The 23,717-nt window shown below is 41.8% G+C and overlaps 1 protein-coding gene across 2 annotated transcripts in view; it reads right to left on the bottom strand.

Moving 5' to 3' along the window:
- Positions 1-1,589: 1,589 nt before the first annotated feature.
- Positions 1,590-23,717, bottom strand: part of LOC106606354 (uncharacterized) — a 35,978-nt gene continuing 13,850 nt past the window's right edge. Inside the window, exons 2-8 of one of the 2 annotated variants that reach the window (XM_014202515.3) lie at positions 19,745-20,580; positions 13,783-13,944; positions 8,640-8,805; positions 6,433-6,566; positions 6,145-6,266; positions 4,005-4,110; positions 1,590-3,808 (exon numbers count right to left, since the gene is read on the bottom strand). In XM_014202515.3, the coding sequence (XP_014057990.1) occupies positions 4,014-4,110; positions 6,145-6,266; positions 6,433-6,566; positions 8,640-8,805; positions 13,783-13,944; positions 19,745-20,580 (1,517 nt within the window). In that variant the 3' untranslated portion in view covers positions 1,590-3,808; positions 4,005-4,013. The remainder of the gene's footprint in view (positions 3,809-4,004; positions 4,111-6,144; positions 6,267-6,432; positions 6,567-8,639; positions 8,806-13,782; positions 13,945-19,744; positions 20,581-23,717) is intronic. The other variant, XM_014202510.3, reaches the window with a different exon arrangement.

The raw sequence follows: 23,717 nt of genomic DNA, 5'->3' as shown, positions 1-23,717 counted from the left end.
AGGGCACAACGGCCACTAGCCGCAAAAGGCATGGATTTTTTTAAGGTGCATTACGGCCATACAAAGGGGATGCCACCAGGAAATGCCAGGCATTAGCAAGTGCTTGTCAAATTGTGAATGAGAGACCGATGATGTGTACAGCCTGCGTAAAAAAACAAAGCAGAGCTCGTGCTTTTCTAGCAATTTTTTCCAAATCATCATTAGAGTCTCATCATGCAGCCTTAGAATGTCTTAAACATCTAAACATAAAGCCCAACATTTGTAGAACAACTAAAGTTACATTAATAACTCTAAATTAAGCATATAGGAGTACATATTTTTTTGTTAAGTGCTCAACACAGAATAGCTGCATGTGCGCACTCCCTCAAATCATTTGGTGAAAATATCCTTTCTATTTTATTCAGCTTTGTTCAATTGTATTCTCCATACTGTAAAATAATACCACGGAATTGTAAGCAAATCTTGTCTGCTAAAGGAAGTAGTGTAGCCCACAGCCATTTGGAATAGCCAGATCAGAGTCTAACATAAGGACAACTCAGAGTATGTGATTCTGTTCTTCTGAAATAGACTACATTATCTTCATATCATGTTTCTTTAGACCTGTCTAAAATAAATAATGGATTTATTGTGAAGGTGTAGGCTATATTACATGGATTTATTAGACTTTTTAAAATGTAGATGTTCCAAAGGTCTACATCAGTGGCTTGTAGGCTATGTGTGGAAGCCAGGAGATGCTAAATGTGTTTATGTTAATTAACGGTCAATTACCGTGAGACCGACAGTTATTTGCTTGACAATCACCGGCTGACGAAATTTCGTGACTGGTTGATATTCTATGTGTTTAATAAATGGATTACTGTGAACTACAAACTCCGTGTTGTATCCATTGCACACTCTACCCTGTGATGGAAAGTGTTATGTTTGTGCTTTTCTATTTACCAATTTCTGTGTTCAATGTTTGTGCTGTTCTAATAACCAATTTCTGTGTTCATGCAAGTGACTGATTGAACGTGCCTGGGAGGAATCCTCACTATCAGTAGAGTAATTTGGTAGTACTCCTAGAACCTTGTTTTGAGAACACAAGGGATATCTCAGTTTCAAGGTCTCAGCTTGGAGAGGAAGCCTTGTGAGGTATTGGTCGGTCACATGCATGAACCAAACGTTAATGATGAATGAATTATGAATGATGAATAGCTAAATCATGCAAATATAACTTGTGTAAGCAGTATATAAGAGAACTAACGGGACTGCCCCAGGAGAGCTAACTTCAGACCGGTATTTTATGCATCTAAGTTTGACTGTGACCTCTCCAGCATGCTGTTAATGAACAATGATTCATTTAAGTTTGGATATCGGGTGTCCCTGTGTAGAATTTCCAAGAAAACCCCATAGTAGGTTTTACTGTAGAATGAATCATAAATAGAGGGGAATCTCTAAGGGCACCCTGTTGAGTATATCTTTCCACTTATTTGGAAACTCTAGTTTCTAGTGAATGAGTGATCTTTACATCTTTCTTTCCATGAGAAACATGATTTGCTTTATATCCTGCAGGACAAGGTGAGTGGTATAAAATTACTGAAAACACAGCATTTCATGTCACTGGAAATGTCAACTTTATTTTGAAAAATAACTTTGAATAATGATACATTATGCATATTGCGATATTCCATCCATGTACAACTTACTGTAACTCTACAATATACAGATATCACAATCTTTAGTCTTTAGATCCCAGTCCTGACAAAACATGTAGGCCTATCATGCATATTGACAGCATTTACTGCCTCTTAAGTTGCAACAGATTTATTTTCTACTTGATTAGAGTATTTAGAAGTACATGAATTCCGTATGATACAGCTACAGCTGTGCTACATGTACAGCATTATTATTTTAATAGGAGTACATGTTGACCATGATGAATAACTCATTGGTGTTGTACAATACTGTTGTTCACATTGCTGAAGTACATACTGGATAACCAACTGTTTTGTTCTTTCTGTGGGATTAGTGTTTTCTAAAAACTGATGACCTCCATTCCTGTTTTAAACAACGCTGAACAGTTTTGAGCATTTGGAATTTACTTCTGCTGTATTTCAATTAGATGTCAAGGCTTTGAAGCCATTTTAATAATCCTTTTCAAAGTTTCTGTGTTGAACTTTCCTTCTGTAGTTACCCAGTGAGATTTCCAAGGTACCATGGCACTTGCCTGTCTGTTATCAAAGGAAGCTCATAGTGATGTAACAAAGGTTGCAAAATTCCAGAAGCTTTCCCCAAATTCCCAATTTTTCAAGGAAGCCTGTTTGGAAGATTCATGGAATTAACGAGGGAAAAGCAGGAAATACTGGGAATACTCCAACCAGGATTTCTGGAAAACCAGGGAATTTAACCGTGGTGTAGAAAAGCTAAATCACCGTTAGCTTGTTAACCAGACTTGCGTGTCACAATAAAAAAAAATATGTCTTGAAGATGAACATATGCAACAGCAGCCTCTGATAAATACATGTTGCAGTGATATGAAATTATTGTTTTTTTCTTTACTATTTTTTTTTTTACATAAATGTTTGAGAGGAACATTAAAAAACCTTGGGGCAATGCATCACAAACGTTTTCTAGCGTCCTCAAAGTGTTTTTTATCATAAGGGATCTGGAACCCCGATCTCCAAAAAGTATACATTTCCATCATATAAACATAGGAATTTACAGAGGCATAACTCCCCTCCTGTACATAAACAATGGCTGTACACAATTAACTTTTGTTATATACAGCACATTCACACAACATCACCACGATCTGTTATCCCTGTATAGTGCATGCACACACAGCCTCGTAGGCCTACACTCAAAACAAGAAGAGAATTCATACAAAATATGTTGAATAGTTAAGTACAATCCTGAAATATGTATGATATGTGTATGTTTCACATTTGTTCAAGGGGGCATGATAGCCAAAGCGATAGTTCACCCAAACACAAAATGACATATTGGTTTCCTTACCCTGTCATGGGACCGATATTAGTATTTTTCAAGCATCATGTTCAAATCATCTATGTGACTTTGTTGAGTTTGACAAGCAACTTTAGATACTTTCAAATTATTGTTACATTTTCATTTTAGTCATTTAGCAGACGCTCTTATCTAGAATTTAAATCATGTATTGATTTGGGCATGATGTGCGAATACATTCGGTCCCATGACTTGAATGGGATTTGTGCCACAAATGCTAAAATGCTAGCATGTTGAAACAGTGGCAGGGAAACTAAACCAAAGGATGCATTGCTGTCATAGCTTGTCCATAGACTGCTTACAGTGTAAGGAAACCAATGTCATTTTGTAAATTGTGTGAACTATCCCTTTACTTTCACCCCAGAATATTGTCTAGGCTATTTCTTAGTTGGAACAACCATATCAAAGAGTTATTGTTTTCTCCAACACATAGTACTGAAATGTCAATAACATAACATATATTTAGAGAAAGCATTACAATATGAATTGAATAGAAAACGATTATAGTACAAGATTAAATAATTTGTATCGTATTCATGTACATTGTGGAGTACATGCATGTCTATTCTCATAAAAATACCAATGTTCCCTTATCTGAAACAATAAAATCCCTTAGTTTGAATTGTATCTCATCCTCTTTTTGTTTTCTTTTCACTCCTCACTCAAAGTTTTGTCATCCATCACAAGTGTTATTTCTCACATCCCTCCTTTCACACTACTCTCTCTGTCCAGTCAAGAATCTGTGCAACTTCACTTTATCCTCTTCCGGGTATTCTCTTCCCACTTCGGGCCATCTGTTTCATATCTGAGTAGAAAACAAAGACGTTCAGTGTGGGCAGTGTTACAAAAGTGTTGCCTCTTCACCTCTATGGATATCTTTATTATACATGTACGCTGAGAATAGATCGTACGATAGCTGCTAAAACAGTTGTACATGCACAGCATGCTTCCAACATGTTTCACTACGCATTAGCAATATTTTGTGTCAGAAATTTGTGTACCAACAATGGTTATCGGGGCCACTGGAAGTCCAGTTTGTTCTGATGGCCCAAGGCGATCATGGAGTTCCTGTTTCTTCCTGGTAGGTCCACTGGTCCCAGGTCAGGGCTGTAGGGAAATGGGTCATTGTTATTGGTGCTCTCCAATGCTATTACAATGAGCAATGCATTAGTTTGCACAATGCTTGAGACCAGGATGGTTTTTCCACACGCATTTCTTTCCAAGAGAGGGTCTCCCTTTTGATCAATTCTGCATCTCTCTATATATCCTTGGACCACTCTGAAATACATGTGGAATTCGCCAACTCCTCCCTGCATACCTCAAACCTGACACTGCAACCCCTCCCCTATTTGTCTGGGTCCGTGCCAAGCTCCCTCCCTCTGAAGAGTGCCCATCCAAGTTGTGGAATACGTTGAAGGGCACAACGAATAGCTGTTCTTTCCTCAAGCTCTTCAACTCCCACCAGATTCTTATGTTCTACAACCCTCAAACAAAATAATACCACAATTCATCCACTGACACATCCCTCTTCGCATTAACAAAATAATAGAAAATCTTGCAGTGCCTGTTGTCACGTCCTGACATAGAAAGCTGTTATTTTCTATGGTAGAGTAGGTCTGGGCGTGACAGTTTTTTTCTTCTAGTTTAGATTTTCTATGTTGTTATGTTCTAGTTTTTGTATTTCTATGTTGTTTTTTGGGATGATCTCCAATTAGAGGCAGCTGGTCATCGTTGTCTCTAATTGGAGATCATACTTAAGTAGTTGTTTTTCCCACTTGGGTTTGCGGGAGATTGTTTTTGAGTAAGTGTATGTTGTAACTCTTCGTCAGTTTGTTGTTTTGTTCATTCAGTTTATTTGTATGTATTGCATAGTTTCACAGTTTAATAAAGAAAATGTGGAACGATACACACGCTGCGCTTTGGTCCGCTCCTTCATTCTACGACAACCGTGACACCTGTCATAGTTTAGTATTCGCCTAAAGTCGCTAAGGATGTCAATACTTTCTAACCCAAAATATCCACGTCTTTTTTGTCTACTCCAAATATGTTGCCGTAGATTCCTGCTTGCAAAAAAAGCTGCATACTGTTAGAGGGGGCCAATTGTGTTTTGTTATAACAAATGAGGGAGGTTGGTTTGTTTTCAGTGGTTTTGAGCTTAGGCCATTTAAACCCAGCGGTGCTAGTCACCAATTACAACCAGTGTAGAGAACCAGTGAACTTGGGAAGTATAATTTTACAGGCTTGTGCTTAGATAAAAACACTTACGCTTATCATATTTGCCTCAGTCATATTGAAATAAACGGTGCGTAGTTGCTCCCTGACACTGAAGAGTGCATCTGCTTTGTGTACAAGTCAGTTTTTTTTGCTTCATTGTGACATTTTACGGATGCTATTTAAGATAGATGCCAGTGGTTGTGGGCTAAGTTTTCCATGACGTATACTGAATGCTGTAAAATATTATAGCCGTGGTTATTACTCGAGATAATTTGTCAAGGCACACACTTCTGACAGTTGTGTTGACTGAGTAACAATATATTCTGGTTAGTGGTACGTTTATTTGATTTTGATGTGTTTAGCTTGGCTGATCATTTGTCACAGGGGAAAGTTAAAATCGCTACTTACAAGTGATGTGTTATAACTGCATTTTAAATAGCAATATAAAAGTAATTTTATTTAAGTAATTATCTCTAAATGGTAAGATGATATGAGTCGGTCGGTCGGGCATTTTCAGTATTTTCAGTGTCAATATTCTTTCTCGGAAGCAGTTGAATCATTCTGCAAACACAACCCATGATCTACTGCCAATGACAGTCTTAACTCCTCTTCATGCTAAGACTAAATTATCTAGAAATAATAGGCACACACAAAAATATGAAACTAAAGCGAGCTGTGATTAATAACTTAACCTCTCCTTCCTTGTATCATGATTAGCTCAAGATTTTCAAACATCCTTGAAGGACCAACAAGCTCCAACTGTTATTTTGAATTTTATGAAGTTAAATGTAATCCTAGTGTTAGTTGTGTGTTTGTTTACAGATACTGTAGTAAGAAATACAGTATTTCGAGTAGACTGAGTGTTTCCTTCGAGAGAGCGAGAGCGAGAGCGAGAGAGAGCACGGGGAGGGTGGGGGTTGTCCTCACCGGTAAAGCTGTGGACAGGATCTCTTCAGGGAGGTGGATGTTTGTCCCAGTCTGCTCTGGTTCCTCAGCTTGGTCTTCTTCACCAGATCCTTCACTCTGCCCCACGTGTAGTTCTCACTCAGCTACACAACCAAACACACATCTCTCAGCATTAACGAATAGGCGCTTTACCCACTGTTTGGTCAGGTAGCATCGTGTTGTGCTCATGTAGATATTTGCACCGTAAACAGGGGTTGAGGGTATTGTGCAGAGCCAGTGAGTCAGAGGAGGGATGTAAGAGTGACTCACCCGTCTGTGTGGGGTAGAGAGACCCTCTGTACTGTCAGAGAGATAGGAGCGCGTATCTCCCTCTGTGTAGCTCATCCGATTCAGGCCCCTCTTCCAAAGGGGCACCAGGGGCTGGCATCCACCCTGGTCACTCTCTATAGAGAGAAAGAGAGCGAGAGAGAATAAATTAATCAGAAGATCTGTTTATACGTGGTTATAGCATGCATCCTTTGTTCTGATCTTGTCCACATTCTGATTGTGCCCACATTTTCAGACCGGTGTAGACTGTAGATGATTGAAATACGCATTGTGATCTGATTGTGATCTTTCTGACCACCTACGAAGGTAGTCAGGCAAGCATTGTGTCTGGATACCTTACAAGTGTAGACGGATCTGGACAGGGAAACCATTTATTCATAATTATCCCACCATCTTAAATCATTGACAGGTGGCACCATTGACTTATGGCATCAATATGGGTCTTAAAATAAATAAATACTTTTTTTTTAAAGAATAGCTGGTCACATTGCAAACACATTGAGACACATTTTAATACCATGTGTAGACATATTTCTGAAAATGTGGGCACAATCAGAATGTGGAAAAGATCAGGACAAAGGACGCATGTTAGCGCCAGGTATAAATAAGGCTAGAGTCACAAGGGCTGGAACCACTCGCTGCTCATAGTGGGGGGAAACTGTTATGACACACGGTGATGGGAATCAGCAGTCCCAGAGGAACCCCTTATTTCAACCTGCCGCCACTGCCCACTCAACCTCACCAATCTGTTATCGCAGTACAGAGAGGACCGTTCGCCATCCTCCTACTCCCCAGCTCCAATTTCCTGAATCCTGCCTACCGGAAGAGCAAGAAATTCCTGAATCCATGGGACTCTATATGTTCCCTCCATTTAAAACTACCTCATCAGTATGTTTTTTAAACATTAGATCTTTATCAATCCAAACGCACAGATATTTGTAGGCTGGAACCCGCTCGATGAGGGAGCCGTCCAATGAGTGAATATGTAGCCCGTCTGAGAATTTGTTTTGTGAATTAAAGAACATCATATTTTTAGTTTTGCCCGCATTAAGTACATGTTTTAAATCAACGAGGGCTTTCTGTAATGCAACAAAATCAGATTGCAGCTCTAACATAGCTCGGTCAACAGTCAGTGCAATGGCATACATAAACATATTGTCTGCATAGTGATGAATATTACAGGATTGAATACATAGACCAATATTATTTATATACATAGTGAAGAGAACAGGTCCCAATACCAACCCTTGCGGTACACATTTCGTAATATAGTGGCAACTAGACTTGACACCATGAGAAAGCACACGTGTCCTGTCACGGGGTTCGTTAACTCTTGAGGTCCCGCTTGTCTCCATAAAGTTTGGTAAATCTGCCTTTAGTTTTAACACACCACAGTTATGGAATATCTTACAAAACAAATTACTCCTGGATTCCCTGGTGCCGATAAGGAAGTTTAAAACTCTGTTGTTAAATGAGTTTACTGAAGTGTGCAATTGTTTCAATGGACTATCATAACTTGTTGTAATAACCTGATGTAATGTATTTATCTTGTGTTTTATCTTTTGTTGTTGTGTTGTTGGAATTTCTGTTCTCAGGGCACCATTACAAATGAGACACTGGTCTCAATTGGTCTTCCCTGAATAAATAAAAGTCAATAATAATAGTCAGAACCACCACACTGTCACCAGCCCACCTGAGGGAATGTGAGCCACTTCGAAAACAGGAGAGTACAAACATTTGGGGAAATAATTATATTTCTGGGGGACTATTGTTGCTCGGAATGTTATATGAGATTATGAAAAGGTGAACATTGGGCGAAAACACACCTGGGGTCGTCGCCCGGTCACATTTTTAAAACCCTCTAATGATTTTTAAATAAACCCAGAAAATCCATTTCAGGAAAACTTAAAGGCAAACATTACTATAAATCGGTCTTGTGATTGTTTGTGACTGAATGATTACCACAGGAGCAGGTTATCAAGTGCTAATCTGCCTGCCAATGAAATAATACACTGTGGTTTTCTGAGGGAAACAAAAGGATAGGGCTGGAAACTTCTGATGAAATTACAGTCAAACTGGGACACAAATACTTTTGGAGAATGTATGGAATATCCATTGGATTTTGAGTGAGGAGAGATGACTGGAGGTAGATTATGGGTTGTTATCATGTTATTAAGTAGTTAACTGACCTCCCCTGGCTGTGAGTCCTGTGTGGTGTGTGACCTCAGGGATGGTGGAGAGGTCAGAGAGGGTGTCGCTCATGGAGGTGGTCAGGAACTCACTCCTAGAGTGTCTTTTCTGTTCATGGAAGGCCATGCCGGCCATTCCACAGCTACAGTGCTGCAGGAAGAAGTCCTGGGGGAAGAGAAGGTACAGGACTGTGAGTAGGAGGCATATGAAATGTATTTTACAATATCCGAATCGAGTTTGTTGTTTTTCTCGCTCGTTGGTCAAGAATGGCCCTCCAATACTGCATACTTGGCTCAGCCAGCAACCATCTGTTACAAATTCAGGAGAGTGAAAATGTGTTATGGCCATCACACTCTTGTATTTCTTGGCCTTATATGCTACCACATTTTTTATAAGAGTCTTTGGGATATCTGAGTTTATTTTTATTGTTTTAAACCTACTTTAACTTAATAACTTACTTTAATTGTTGTTTTCATACATAGTGTGTATTTACTATTTCTTTTCCAGACTGAGTTGGGTTTGTGCTAACCTAACCTCAAAGATAAACTTCTGAACTCAACATGAACTTGTCCAAAGTAGGCCTTATAATCTATGTGCTATGCCGATACATGTATGGTGAATCAAAGAACAATGAACGAGACTTTCCGAGTCATTGTGTGAAGTTGGAATTTGTCAGGAAAATGTTCACATCCGTTTATCCCAGCTGAGGAAACTCTGGATGTCACATCCACGCTAACGTAAAAGAAATCCCCTTATAGCTCAAACAACGCAGACACTCAGCAGTAGCATAAACGGAATAAAATGAAAGCCTGGAGACAAGTGTTGGTTTTTCCTGCTTCATTGTTAACATTTAAACGTGCAGTGTCACTTCTACAGTAGGGGGATTTTTCATCACGTGAAGGTTACACACTCGCCACTTGCACAAATTCAGAACCCAGGACCGATACCCAGGAGGCTCATTAGGTGAAGTCACTTCCTGATCTTGTGCAAAATAATTTCCTTCTCCGCACTGAAGTTACCTCTACCCTGGACACAAGGTGCAAACTTTACACTAGAATAACATCATCACTGGGCAGTGCTCTCTCCCAGAATTCCTTGTTTGAACTCTGAATAGCCTGTTACGAAACCACTGGACGTTTAAACATCAAAAATGGGGTAAATAGCATGATGAATGACCACTGAAGTCACACTCCACGGCTTTGTTTTTGTTTCGCGGAACTTTGACCGTAGTCTGACATCCCCGCTGGAACCACGACCACACTCTACACTCGGTGAAGACACCGCCTCTACTGAGAAGGGTCTTGGCCCAGGTTCCTGGCCCAGGTTCCATGGGCGATAACAGTATGGTCTTTGCACTCTCCAAGGACCTACCCAAACTGTGTGTGCTTAACCCTTAGAAGGAGGCAGCCCACATTTGGGGACTCAGAGAGCCGGCCACACCGGGCCTTTGACCTCAGAAGAGGATTCAACTTTTAAAGGCAATATGCCTCTTTGCACTCGGGAAAAGGGAAGGTCTAGAACACTCCAGCCCTGGAATGTTCCCTTCATCAAATCCTGTTCCTCAATAACCCAGGGACAGTCTGCAGATGGCTCCATTGTCTGAGGTAGTACTGCATTGAGGATAGGGAAAGGGGGAGCTTGAGTCCGTAAGAGTGAGCTCATGTTCATTGCTCACATTAGAAACTTGATTACAAGTCTTCTTCCACTCTAGTATTGACTCTTGCATTTCAGTTCATCACAAGAAACCCCAAAGCACGCTGGTCCTGGTAGAGAACAGATGAAGCTGGAAAAGAGGGCTCTATGTAGGTGGTAACTGGCCATTGTCTCATTGATCTCTGTGTTTATAATGAGCCCAGCGGTGACCCTGGTGTTGATTTGAATGGTGGGCTAGATGTGTGTAGGCACAGGGAACCATGGGTGTCGTTCATGGAGCTTAGATGTGTCCCAGCAGACTTGCTCCTCCTTTTGATGTGTCATCTATGGGGTTCAGCTTGTGGCGTAACCATAGAAACACTCACAGCAGGGGTAAAGACCAACCGCTTGGGAGGTCAGCCGGTGTGGTCCTAAAAGTCTTCTTTCAAGTCAGGGTTTGGCCTAGAGAGAATAACAACACCAAGTTATCTGGACAAATATCATTATCAAGGTGAAATCATGTCAGAATTTGATGACCTCAAAGAATTGTAAGTTCTGCTAAGATTGTTAAGAAATAGCTTTTGTAAGAGAGGATGCAGTTGTCTGAATGAGCACTTTTTGCGATCTCTCTCTTACTGTCCCCCTTTCTCCCTCTCTCCTTTCTCTCTCCCTCTTTCTTTTTTTTCTCTCTCTCTCTGTCTTTGAAGACTTTGTAGTGTATGCTCCTGCTGGGCTCACCCTTTGCTTCAGTGGAAAGCTTTTCCGGCCCCCAGGCCCAAACTGACAGGGATAGTTTGGAACAAGCTCTCTGAAACCTCCTTAACGTAGCCGGTCCGGTATTGTGCCAAAGTCTCAAAAGGAAAGGGAGGCATCCACACAATGCCAAAGTACTTTTCTTTAGAAGCACAGGCAACTGTCACAAGAGAGGGGGCAAAGTTGAATACAATGCAATAGGGTTGGGAGAAATCTTGTGCCAATGTTGTTTTTTTTCATATTCAAGGTCAGGTTTTCTTCTTATGTTGAGCTGAAAACAAAAACATAAAATTGAGGTAGCTTTGGGACTCTAAACTCTGCGAGCCTCATTTTCTATTCAAGTGTGTTAAAATGCCACCCATGTGCCCATGTTATTGCCATACTGATTTTTTTTAAATGACAATGCCACAACTTTTAAAAGCCATGAATAATAAAAAAAAAATGTCTCTCTGGCGTTGGTAAGATAACATTCAGAGCGAACGCATTCATCCTGTTTGGGAACGGAAAGTGAGAGCGAGGAGAGCTGGCCTGGGGATTTTATAGGTTACACATTGTTAACTGAGCAGAATTGTAGCTATTTTATGAGAGTTTACTGGAATACTACTCTAAATGATGCTTACTACAGAAAAACAAGAAACGTAATTTGCCCTATTTTACTGCTGACATTGTGCTTGCATTTCTACATTTTCATAGACAAAAGTTTAACAAACAAATGTGGCTATCTAATTTGGGATAGCTGTTAGAGAGTGATGTTACAGATACAGTACATGGTTAGCAAACATGGACATTATTTCAGATATAAACAGATGTAGATTTTTCAGGTTATCATCATGAATGATGCATCATTGGCCCAACCACAGACTCTAACTTCTCTGCTCTCTCTAAACAGGTGACCGGAAAGCCCCTGATGTTTGTTATTAATAAACATAAAAATACACGTGCCCCTATAAGGACCACTTTACCGTGCTATAAGGACCACTTTACCGTGCTATAAGGACCACTTTACCGTGCTATAAGGACCACTTTACCGCGCTATAAGGACCCCTTTACCGCGCTATAAGGACCCCTTTACCGCGCTATAAGGACCCCTTTACCGTGCTATAAGGACCCCTTTACCGCGCTATAAGGACTCCTTTACCGCGCTATAAGGACCCCTTTACCGCGCTATAAGGACCCCTTTACCGTGCTATAAGGACCACTTTACCAGGCTATAACGACCCCTTTACCAGGCTATAACGACCACTTTACCAGGCTATAACGACCCCTTTACCGTGCTATAACGACCCCTTTACCGTGCTATAACGACCCCTTTACCGTGCTATAAGGACCACTTTACCGTGCTATAAGGACCACTTTACCGTGCTATAAGGACCCCTTTACCGTGCTATAAGGACCCCTTTACCGTGCTATAAGGACCCCTTTACCGTGCTATAAGGACCCCTTTACCGTGCTATAAGGACCACTTTACCGTGCTATAAGGACCCCTTTACCGTGCTATAAGGACCCCTTTACCGTGCTATAACGACCCCTTTACCGTGCTATAAGGACCACTTTACCGTGCTATAACGACCCCTTTACCGTGCTATAAGGACCACTTTACCGTGCTATAACAACACCTTTACCGTGCTATAACAACACCTTTACCGTGCTATAACGACCCCTTTACCGTGCTATAAGGACCACTTTACCAGGCTATAACAACACCTTTATCGTGCTATAACAACACCTTTACCGTGCTATAAGGACCCCTTTACCGTGCTATTTATTGATTTATTTTACCTTTATTTAACAAGGCAAGTCAGTTAAGAACAAATTCTTATTGTCAATGACAGCCTAGGAACAGTGGGTTAACTGCCTTGTTCAGAGGCAGAACGACAGATTTGTACCTTGTCAGCTCGGGGATTTGAACTTGCAACCTTTCGGTTACTAGTCCAACAACGACCCCTTTGCCATGCTATAAGGACGTTCCTAAATGTGTGCCCCATATGTGTTCCGGGGCGGCAGGTAGCTTAGTGGTTAGAGCGTTGGGCTAGTAACCGAAAGGTTGGTTGATCGAATCCCTGAGCTGGCAAGGTAAAAATCTGTCGTTCTGTCCCTGAGCAAGGCAGTTAACCCACTGTTTCTAGGTCGTCATTGTAAATAAGAGTTTGTTCTTAACTGACTTGCCTGGTTAAATAAATAAAAACATGTTTGAAGACTGCAGTGGGCTGGACCCAGCTGTTCTACTTATTAAATACACTTTCCTCCGGCATGACTTACAGCTCCTACTGCCGTTCTGAAACCGCTGGATTAGCACTGGGACCTAATGGTGAGTAATCACTCATTTCAAGGCATGGCTATCTCTGCACCACCTGGGCAGCAGTCAGCTGCAAATCAAAGATCAATGGTCTTAGGTCTGCCCTGCACGACCTACAGCTACGTTTACAAAGTTTTTACAACATTTTTAGGAGCTTTGTATCTCTGACAAATTAGGTAGTAATTGAGATAAATCATAATACCGTAACATTAGAACATTCACACGGTTAAGACCCCTTTGTTTGCTATAACTCATTGAGAGAGATGGTTTGACCTTAAGCAAGCTTTGTCTCAGTACTTACTGTCTTCGCCCTCCCTGATCTGACAAGACTGGATATGTCATGCAAAAGCTATGTGGCGGAAGCCTATCTTTGATAAGATGCACAAGTCCAATCCAGATGTTTTAACCTGGGATTCTTCCCAGGGTCCCATAGCGCATAGTATTGTCTGTATGTGACTCACCTCTTTGGTCTTGGTCAACCTTCCATCCTTCTGCAGCCCACAGATCTGCTTCTGCAGCCTGAGGTTGTGTTCCTGGAGCTGACCAATCTTCTCGATGAGCTGGCAGATGTGCTCCAGGTAGCCCAGTCCAGAGCCCAGTGGGTTGGAGCTGGCCTGGTGGACCTGAGGAAACAGAGAGACAATTTGGTTGGTGAGTTTAGTGAGGTCATTAGGGCTCTGTAGGGCTACCATAGAGCGCACAATCTGGAACAAAGAGGAAGCTTGACTGCTGAGAACTAGTGGTCAAAGGTATTTGGTGAAATGATTCCAGACGTTTATATCACCCATCATTCCTGACAACCAGATTAAAGAAAGGGCTACTGATTTACTGATCCCTAATCCACAAAATGTTCCTGTGTGATAAAAAATATCTTTATGTCCTCTGAAATTCTTGGGTCCAGCTATAACATCGTCTTAAAAGGTGCCCCATATGATCGGTGGATTTAACAAGGTGATGTTTGATGAATGATGTAACCTGCCAGGCAGGTTATCCATCCACTCTGATATTCAACACATTTTTATATTTTATTCCATTTTTATCATAGTCATGTTTTTATGGGATATTTTATGACACTGTTACATGTGAACCATATAGACTGAGTCTGTTTTACTACTCCGGATCATTGTACAAACTCGTAAGTACATTTCCCCCGCTGCCGCGTGGGCCACTTGTCTTCACCTAGCTTCGTGTCATCGTTGACCGGGAGGAGACGAGTCAGAAAGTCTGAAAGGGATTATGTGTGACTCATATGAATTTATCTTAGGGTCTAGCCTCATCGTGACGGTATTGCATAATCTATCGACATACCATAGTGGCAGTGCATACATTTCTAATCGTTTGATGGATGGTAATGGCGGGTGGTTGTGGTATTCCCATGGTAGTTATGAAGATGTTCAATTTAAACATCAAATCGCCTATGAGGCCATTGGCTGGAGATGGGTAAGTGAAAGGTCTGCGATAACAATGTGAGACATAGTGCCTTTGAGAGGGGTGGAACAGAGGTTAAGTCATTGCCTTTGGTGTGGGAACACAAAGTCAGGTGTGTGCCATTTGTTTGTTTGTTTTATGGTGTGACCGTTTGCCCGAGAGGTGCAGATGCTCACGTTTGCAGAAATATGAAAAGGACATTCTGAGCAAATATTTATACAATCGTCCACCATTCCACAGTGTCCAAACAAAAGCAGGAAGTAAGCTCAGGTCGAAGCCTTTCTCCACCCAGAAGGCTTTTCCGTGCCACTTCTGTGAAACTCCAGTAAGGGATCTGTCCACTAATGGAAACGCAGGCCAAACAATGGGACAAAAAGTCATAACAGTCAGGAGAACTGACATCACTCATTTCCTCCGATGGAGAAATGAACCTTCTACCCATTACACACGGTCTTGACTTACTACTCGTTTCCCAGACAGTGGTTTTGAAGCATTACATTTTGTCAATGGCTCATGGAGATGTCCAGTACTGTCCTAGCTCTCCCCTTATCTCCCCAGATATGCAGGTGTCTGCCCAGGGCCTCAGCGATGATATGTCGGGTGGACAGTGAATTGGTGCCTGTTCCTCTAGCCTGTAGCCTGTAGCGTGTAGCCTGGCCATCCCAGCTCTGTTTTACAGGGGTTCAATTAAGATAAGGAGGAGATTCCTCCTCACACACAGTAAGTAAATGGGCAGAGGATATGAGACAGGCAGTCATTAGCAGTCTTCCTGGCAGAGGCGGTGATGGAAGCAGGTTGGGACTGATCTTATCACCCCTCCATGGCCCCCCATGGGTCATGGAAGGGGACTAGAGTGGAAAAGAGAGGGGAAGATATGTCCCCACTCCCTTCCTCAGAACTTCCTCTGGCCCCTTATGTTGTGAGGGGGTGATAATGTTTCAAACGTGGGAATCGCTGACGTGTGGAGGAAATGCCAGGCTTTGGCCTAGTTAGTGAATGACTTTTCACTTGGCTCTTTCCTTTAAAGTTGTGAAAGTGTAAAATAGAGAGAAAGGAGAGGTGCATGTGTTAAAATGACACTTAAGGGCAGGTCCATTTTCCAAAGCAAATACACAATGAGACAATGAGAAACAGAAATAAAAAAAAAACAACTGTGGGTTCTTTTTCTATTTTTCATATCATACAGTATCTAATGATTTTATTCATTTAGCAGACATTTATCCCGAGCGACAGCATACATGGGAATCGAACCCACAACCCCGGCATTGCAAGTGCCATGCCCTACCAAGTGAGCTAGACGCAACATAGAAAATATGAGCATGATATGCCAACATATCAAAGTTGTGGAAAACTGAGACTCTCCTCGGGTCTTGGTTCTGGACATTCCACTGCGTCTACCGCACCAAAAAATACTTTCCTAAACATGACAGCGTTGGAAAGGAATTGGCCGTCAGATGTGGGATGCACACAGAGATAGAGAGAAAGACAGAGATAGGGAGAAAGTCAGAGATAGGGAGAAAGTCAGAGAGAGGGAGAAAAGTATGTGCTGTACACGTTTACTCGTTTTCTATCCAGAAAGCTCCATTTATTTTCAGCACACAGTCTGGGGAGAGAGTTGAGATAATATTCTTGCCTCTCTGCTTTGTTGTTTATCTCCCAAGGCACTCTTTGGAGAACACTGTGTGTCAGTGCTGGCTCTGTCAAAGATTGACAGGAAAAGGGGATCTTGAGGATTTACAGAGAGACAGAATGTATGACGTAATTCCGATAAGGTAAAAATGCTGACAAGGTAAAAATCTGTCGTTCGGCCCCTGAACAAGGCAGTTACCCCACTTTTCCCCGGTAGGCCATCATTGTAAATAAGAATTTGTTCTTAACTGACTTGCCTAGTTAAATAAAGGTAAAAAAATATATAAAATAAAACATATGGGTTGGTGGTGAGATTAACAACACTAATGATGCTAGCTACCTGTCTCAATTAGCCACCAACCACACCTCACCAAAACGCTGGTCTACCTCAGTAGCTCTTACTACCTGCCAACAATAACCAGTGTAAGTCCTTGGGTGTCTTGCATCAATTCAGCAGCTATACTTCTCATGTACTCTACTTCTCATGTACTCTACAGATGCCTTGAGCAAAAGGGCATATAGGAACCAGCACCACAATACACACAGACCAGCTCATCATAAACAGACGAATCAGTGGAATGCATCTGAAGTCCCTAGGAAGTGTGTTTGGTACTGTACATCATGTGCATGTTTATGGGCTGCAGCTGAGGAATTCGACAGGACCGCCATTTTAATTAACCGGGGTTGCCGTCTTCTCCGGTCTTCATTATTTTATGACACCATATTCCACAGTGTTCCACACATCCTTCAACGGAGGGGAAAATATGCTTTGAATGCCCTGTGGTTCCTCCTACGGATAGAGGCCTGCACGCTGAAGATCAGACAGAGAGCTAAACACATCCATATGATAAATCTCTTCTCCTCATGGTGAAATATGTCGGCGCTGCGCTCTGCGCTCTTACGCTACCCTGCAGCCCTGTCTCCATATACAGTAGAAGGCAGTGTTATTGGTAACTAACTGACATTAGTGTTTTTATGTTTAGCATGCTTAGGGAACGCTCTTTTCAAAACATTTGATTGACAGACCATCTTGAGGCCATCATAGCACTTAAAACTATAAAACAGGGGCAGAGGGAGAGAGAAAGAGAGCCTTTGATGTTTGACTGGGGGTGGGGGGGGGCTTCCAATATCTAAATTCCTGGGGCCACAGAGCCCCATTTGGCAGGCAAAGGAATGGCATTATTAGCTGTGGTGACAAGTGATGATGATGATGAAGAGTTTTACCGCCGGACTGCCTGTCAGCAATACACCTCTAAAGTAAGCCACGGAAGGGCCCCCCAAAATATCCGCCACCCGCCGGCAGCCGGCAGTTCCCTTAAAGGGGCCCTAGAGGCTATCAAAGGGGCTTTATCTAGGTAAATATGTGAGTAATTTGAGCAATTTGACACCTGTTTGATGCGTCCAGGTAGACCGTCCAGCTCTGGGCCCAGGGAGCGGCAAGACCCAGATGAGAGAGAGAGAGAGAGAGGGGAGCTGGCTGGCTGGCTGGTTCTCCAGGACAATATCACCACAGTCATCTGCACAGTCACTCAGCACAGATGAACAGGTGCTGTTTGACATGCGGCAGCATGAAATAGGCCCCCGCACTGTAACACATGCCCTCTCCACCTTTCCTTTCAGTCTGTAAGCTACTAGGCCCTGTGTTAAGATTCCCCTGCTGTATGCCATAATACAGCCTTGTCTTCACTGGGTCTTTGAACGTGACATTGTTGTGAAAGGTCTTTGAGGGAGAGATGGGGAAGTATGTGTTAAGAGGTGCATGCTTTGAAGTATGGCCTAGTTTTTCTAGTTTGGCCACCTCAAATTCTTTAACAGATTAGTTTGCTCATTAATATTGGATTGTTGAACATTTTATGTATCATGTAAAGGATGTGAGATCAACTAACAGCTCGTGTGTCATCCAAGATATGATCTGAGGAGATACCCATCTGTGTCCTGGGAAATTGTCAAAAGGTCATAGATGTCATGGGCATCACTTTCACCTTGCCTTTCTTGACACAGCACACCAAACTGTCCACGGTAAACTTTTATAGCTCACGTATCCCTTACTGCCTAATTCAATTGATGACTAGGCTACTTACAGTAAAATAAATGTTAAGCAGATTTTTGGGGGGAGAAGATCAAAGCATCTCAGACTAAACGCCCATCTTCACTCAAAACCAAAATCGACCAGACATTCAGATGAGAGTGCATTTGACGCCGTATCAAAGACAGAGCTGAGAGCTGATAGTGACGTGTACAGCAGCACATCAAACAGGTTATTATGGGTTGGCAAAACTCTTCAACTGTCAGGTGCAGCTCTGCAAGACAACACTGTTTTGTCATTTGGAACATGAAAAATATGATTTTTTTTTTTTTTCCAAACATGAATGAGAGCACAGCTGTCATTCGCAAGCTTTCATTAAGGGAACGTGCCTCTACTGGTCCTATTGAATGGGTAAAGTAGCTTGTTGTTGCTCAGCTATCTCACTAAGGACAAGCTGAGGTCATAGCTATCTTCTTATTTTTACCTTTATTTAACAAGGCAAGTCAGTTAAGAACAAATCCTTATTTTCAATGACGGCCTAGGAACAGTGAGTTAACTGCCTTGTTCACAGGCAGAAGGACAGATTTTTACCTTGTCAGCTCAGGGATTTGATCTCGCAACCTTTCGGTTACTAGTCCAACACTCTAACCTCTAGGCTACCAGCCGCCTCTATCACAGATGTTCAGTATGAGAATACTGTATTTAATTATTTTTTACCCATAATTAGAGATTTAAGCTGAGTTCTTGTCATGTGCTGTTTGTAAAATCAACAAGCACTTATCTCATAACAGCGTGATGTTATCTTATTGCAATAATGTGATGAAGAGGTCTACACCTCTATGGGTTTGATTCACCCGAGTTCTAATCTAGCACGTACTTGTAAACTCAAAGACAACGTTTAGTCATTTCTCTCTAAATACACCCAAATTCCCTGAAATACTTTCCTAGAGCCGTGTTGTCGTTAGAGGTTCCATGATTAGCTGCTGACATAGAGACTGGAAAGGGTTGGTAATCAGGGATAATTAGAGAATGTACAGATCTTTGTTGTCCACACCCAAAATCCATCAAACTACTGAGGGCATCATGTTTAAATTAGTGAGAAGTCACCATAGTATCCCTGGTTTGAATCCTTTTAAGAGATGTGCGTTTTTCATATGAATGAAAAATGAGGTCCTTGATCCTGTTCAAGTAGCCAATACACTTAATGCTGCAGATGAAAGTACACAGATGGCATAGCTACAACACATTTCCCCATCTATAAACCTTTCTCGTTTATACATAAAACAGAATATAAAACATTGGGAGTAAATACCAAGTGTGGGGGGCGGGGATATCTTTACCTCACTCAGTCTACAGCATTCCTCCATATACTCCTCCAGGCTGTCGCTCGTCGTGCTTTTCCTCAGAGGCCGCTGCTCAAAGTTAACTCCTGTCATATCATCACAGGCCCATGTAGAGCACTGGCTCTTGGACCTCGTTTTCTCAGAGTTGATCCCGTCAGTCACAGCCCTGTTCTCACCCAGCTCCTCTGAAACCCTGTCACTGTCCTCAGCAGTGTCCTTCAAGGCCCTGTGTTGGGCCCTCTCCATATTTATGTCCTTTTCAGTTATATGAAAGTCTACCCTCTCAATTTCTGTGTTGAGTTCAGCCCCCGACTCCACAGTAGTACACTCCAGCACAGCACTGTCTACAGTCGTACATGGTGAGTCTCTCATATCCTCTGTTGGTTTGGTGTCAGAGCACTGTTCAATGGTGAGTAGTGGACCTGGGGTAGGGACAGGAGTATTGAGGTTACAGGAGTCATAGGAGGGTTCCCGGCTGTGGACCACAAAGCTCTGCTCTGAGCCGGTGGGTGTGGAGGGAGAGTTGGTTCCACTGGGCAGTTCCACTCCAGAGTCCTCCGACTCAAACTTGTACAGCATGGGAAGCTGAGAGTCTGAGAAAATGTCAGAGAGGTAGCCTGAGTTTGACTCCATCAGGGGCTGTCCAGGCATGTTATCCAGGTCAGCATTCCCCTTCAAGCCTTTGACAGGCTCTGAGACGTCCTGCTCAGATACTGACATGGAGATAGTGGATGAAGAATCATCAGCGTTGTTGAGGAGCTTCTCATGGAAGTTGTTGAAGAGCTTCATCTTGGTCAAGACAACCTCATTATCCAGCACATTGTCCCCCTTCCCTGTGAATAATGAAAAGCACAATTAGTAAAGCAGCTTTTTTTGCGCATTACCTGAGTTGCCTATTTCGAGTGTTCCCACAAGTGACTTGAATTTCACTCACAATTATCCCCAATGTAATAAAATGTATGCGAGTGTATGCCAGTTTTCAAGTGTTGCATAGCAGTCTACTCTAAGGGCTACAAAAATACCATATGCCAGAAAGCTTCAGGTGCACTAAAGGGATGGTGAAACAAAAAGTAAACTCTTTCAGATTACAAAATGTACTTTTCTTGACCAGAGACATAGAATACCTAAGAACATCACTAACATCTAATTACAACATCTCTTTCTTAAGGACAGTGGATGTCAAGAGTAAATGTAAGACTGGAGCCACTCAGGTATTTGAAATATTCTCTCTTCAAGTGTAAGCAGGAGGATGGTGTTTTTGTTCCAAAGGTCTCACAGTTGCATGTCCAATTCCTTTGACCATGAATGACAGATGTACTCTCAAAATATACATCTGAGAGGTATTTGAGGATCTTCCAAAGAAACCTGAAGACTGGTTTTATACAAACCAGCATTCTTTAACTCGGGCGTACACAGAACACACACCATTTATCTGTGCCCTACACTGGACTGTCCAGCTTTGACCTTAAGGTCCGGTTAATACTATGATGGGGTGGATTCATATGTGACATCTCCTCATTCTCGCCACGGGCAATCTGATACTCCTCGGTGTCAAACAAACATTTTTTCCCCCTTACGTTGAATTCCAAAACAACAAACTTACATAACACCATCTCCTAGTGGTCTTCATGGGTCCACCTGAACCCGAATACCCGAGACCCGACCCGAGCTGGTCCAAAATTCTAACTTTTCCTTCCAATCCATGTCGGGTCCTGTTTTACTGTCATTGGGTCTATGTAACTACAGCTGATAGACCCGAATGGACCCGACCACGGCTCTGCATAGCCTATAGCATATTTATTTGACGCTAATAGGGTGAATGTATTGACTTATAAAAGGCTTAGCCAACATATTAAGACCTATTCATTAACCAGAAGAGCAACTTGGCTGATAAACATATTGTTGTTGACACTCGGGTCCAATCGGGTCGTGTCTAAGTCAATGAATTATATATACTCTAGATGACTAATAGGGGCTGCTGTGTTGAAGCCACCGTGCCTCCATCTTCGCAGACACCTTGATGCATACTTTTAAAGTATATTATGTGAGCTAAACATTATTATTATTTTATTTTTTTATATATGAAAACATTAGAGATTACTAATGTAACTGTTCCCACTACAACAAGAAAAACACTTAAATCCATGTAATTTTGTCTTTGAAACATTAAATTGAAATACTGTAGAATTCCATTCATTCCTATGGAGGACTGCTCCTACTATAGAGTACCAATATGGCCGACCTGTGGCTTCAAAGCCTCTCAGTGAACACGTTTACATGCGCACAGTATTCCGGATAGTAGCTGGACCTTTGATATCCCACTCATGAGTTTCCCTGTTACTATGAATAAACAAAATATTCTTAATTTAAACTAATATGGGTTAAATGGAATAGTACCGTAATTTCCGGACTATTAAGCGCACCTGAAGATAAGCCGCACCCACTGAATTTAAAAGAAAATATTATTTTGAACATAAATAAGCCGCACATGTCTATAAGCCGCAGGTGCCTACCGGTACATTAAAACAAATGAACTTTACACAGGCTTTAACGAAACACAGCTTGTAACAAAAAAAATAAAAAATAGCAGTAAGCTTTAGTTGTCCTTTTGCACTGAGTCAATTCCTCACGCTGCTGTTTCCAACGTCTTATCATCGACTCATTAAGACCAAGCTCCCGTGCAGCAGCTCTATTTCCTTTTCCAACAGCCAGATCAATCGCCTTCAACTTGAAAGCTGCATCATATGCATTTCTCCGTGTCTTTGCCATGATGAGGGTGACAAAATGACTACCGTAATCAGAATGATGGGAAGTTTGAGAGCGCTCGATTTAATCTAAACAGTGAACGAAAAAGTTGTTTGACCTTAACCCGTTCGGCAATTTCATTGGTCTAATGAAAGCTTCATGCCGCCAAAAAACTGAGCACGTCACAGAATGTGTTTTTTTGGAGAAAAAAAAATTGAAGGCGGGAAAAATCCATATATTAGCCGCGAGGCCGCGAGGCTCAAAGCCTGGGAAAAAAGTTGCGGCTTATAGTCCGGAATTTACGGTAATTGAAATCTGGACACTGACTGTAGGTCTATTTTTTTTTTTTTTTATTTCACCTTTATTTAACCAGGTAGGCAAGTTGAGAACAAGTTCTCATTTCCAATTGCGACCTGGCCAAGATAAAGCAAAGCAGGTCGACAACATACAAAAACACAGAGTTACACATGGAGTAAAACAACATACAATCAATGATGCAGTATAAAAAATAAAAAAATAAAAAATAGAATAAAAAAAAATTAAAAAAATATAAAATAAAATAAAAAAATATATATAACACTATATACAATGTGAGCAAATGATGTGAGATAAGGGAGGTAAAGGCAAAAAAAATGACATGGTGGCAAAGTAAATAAAGTACAGCAAGAAAAACACTGGAATGGTAGATTTGTAGTTTGAAGAAAGTTCAAAGATAAAATATAAATAATATGGTGCAAAGGAGCAAAATAAATAAAATAAATAAATACAGTAGGGGAAGAGGTAGTAGTTTGGGCTAAATTATAGATGGGCTATGTACAGGTGCAGTGATCTGTGAGCTGCTCTGACAGCTGGTGCTTAAAGCTAGTGAGGGAGATAAGTGTTTCCAGTTTCAGAGATTTTTGTAGTTCGTTCCAGTCATTGGCAGCAGAGAACTGGAAGGAGAGACGACCAAAGGAGGAGTTGGCTTTAGGGATGACCAGAGAGATATACCTGCTGGAGCGCGTGCTACAGGTGGGTGCTGCTATGGTGACCAGTGAGCGGAGATAAGGGGGGACTTTACCTAGCAGAGTCTTGTAGATGACCTGGAGCCAATGTGTTTGGCGACGATTATGAAGCGAAGGCCAGCCAACGAGAGCGTACAGGTCGCAGTGGTGGGTAGTATATGGGGCTTTGGTGACAAAACGGATGGCACTGTGATAGACTGCATCCAGCTTGTTGAGTAGGG

Source organism: Salmo salar, chromosome 01 (assembly GCF_965601325.2).
Source record: "Salmo salar chromosome 01, fSalSal1, whole genome shotgun sequence".
Lineage (NCBI taxonomy): Eukaryota > Metazoa > Chordata > Actinopteri > Salmoniformes > Salmonidae > Salmo > Salmo salar.
The sequence above is the reverse complement of the archived record's forward strand: the minus strand, read 5'-3'. Positions and strand labels throughout refer to the sequence as shown.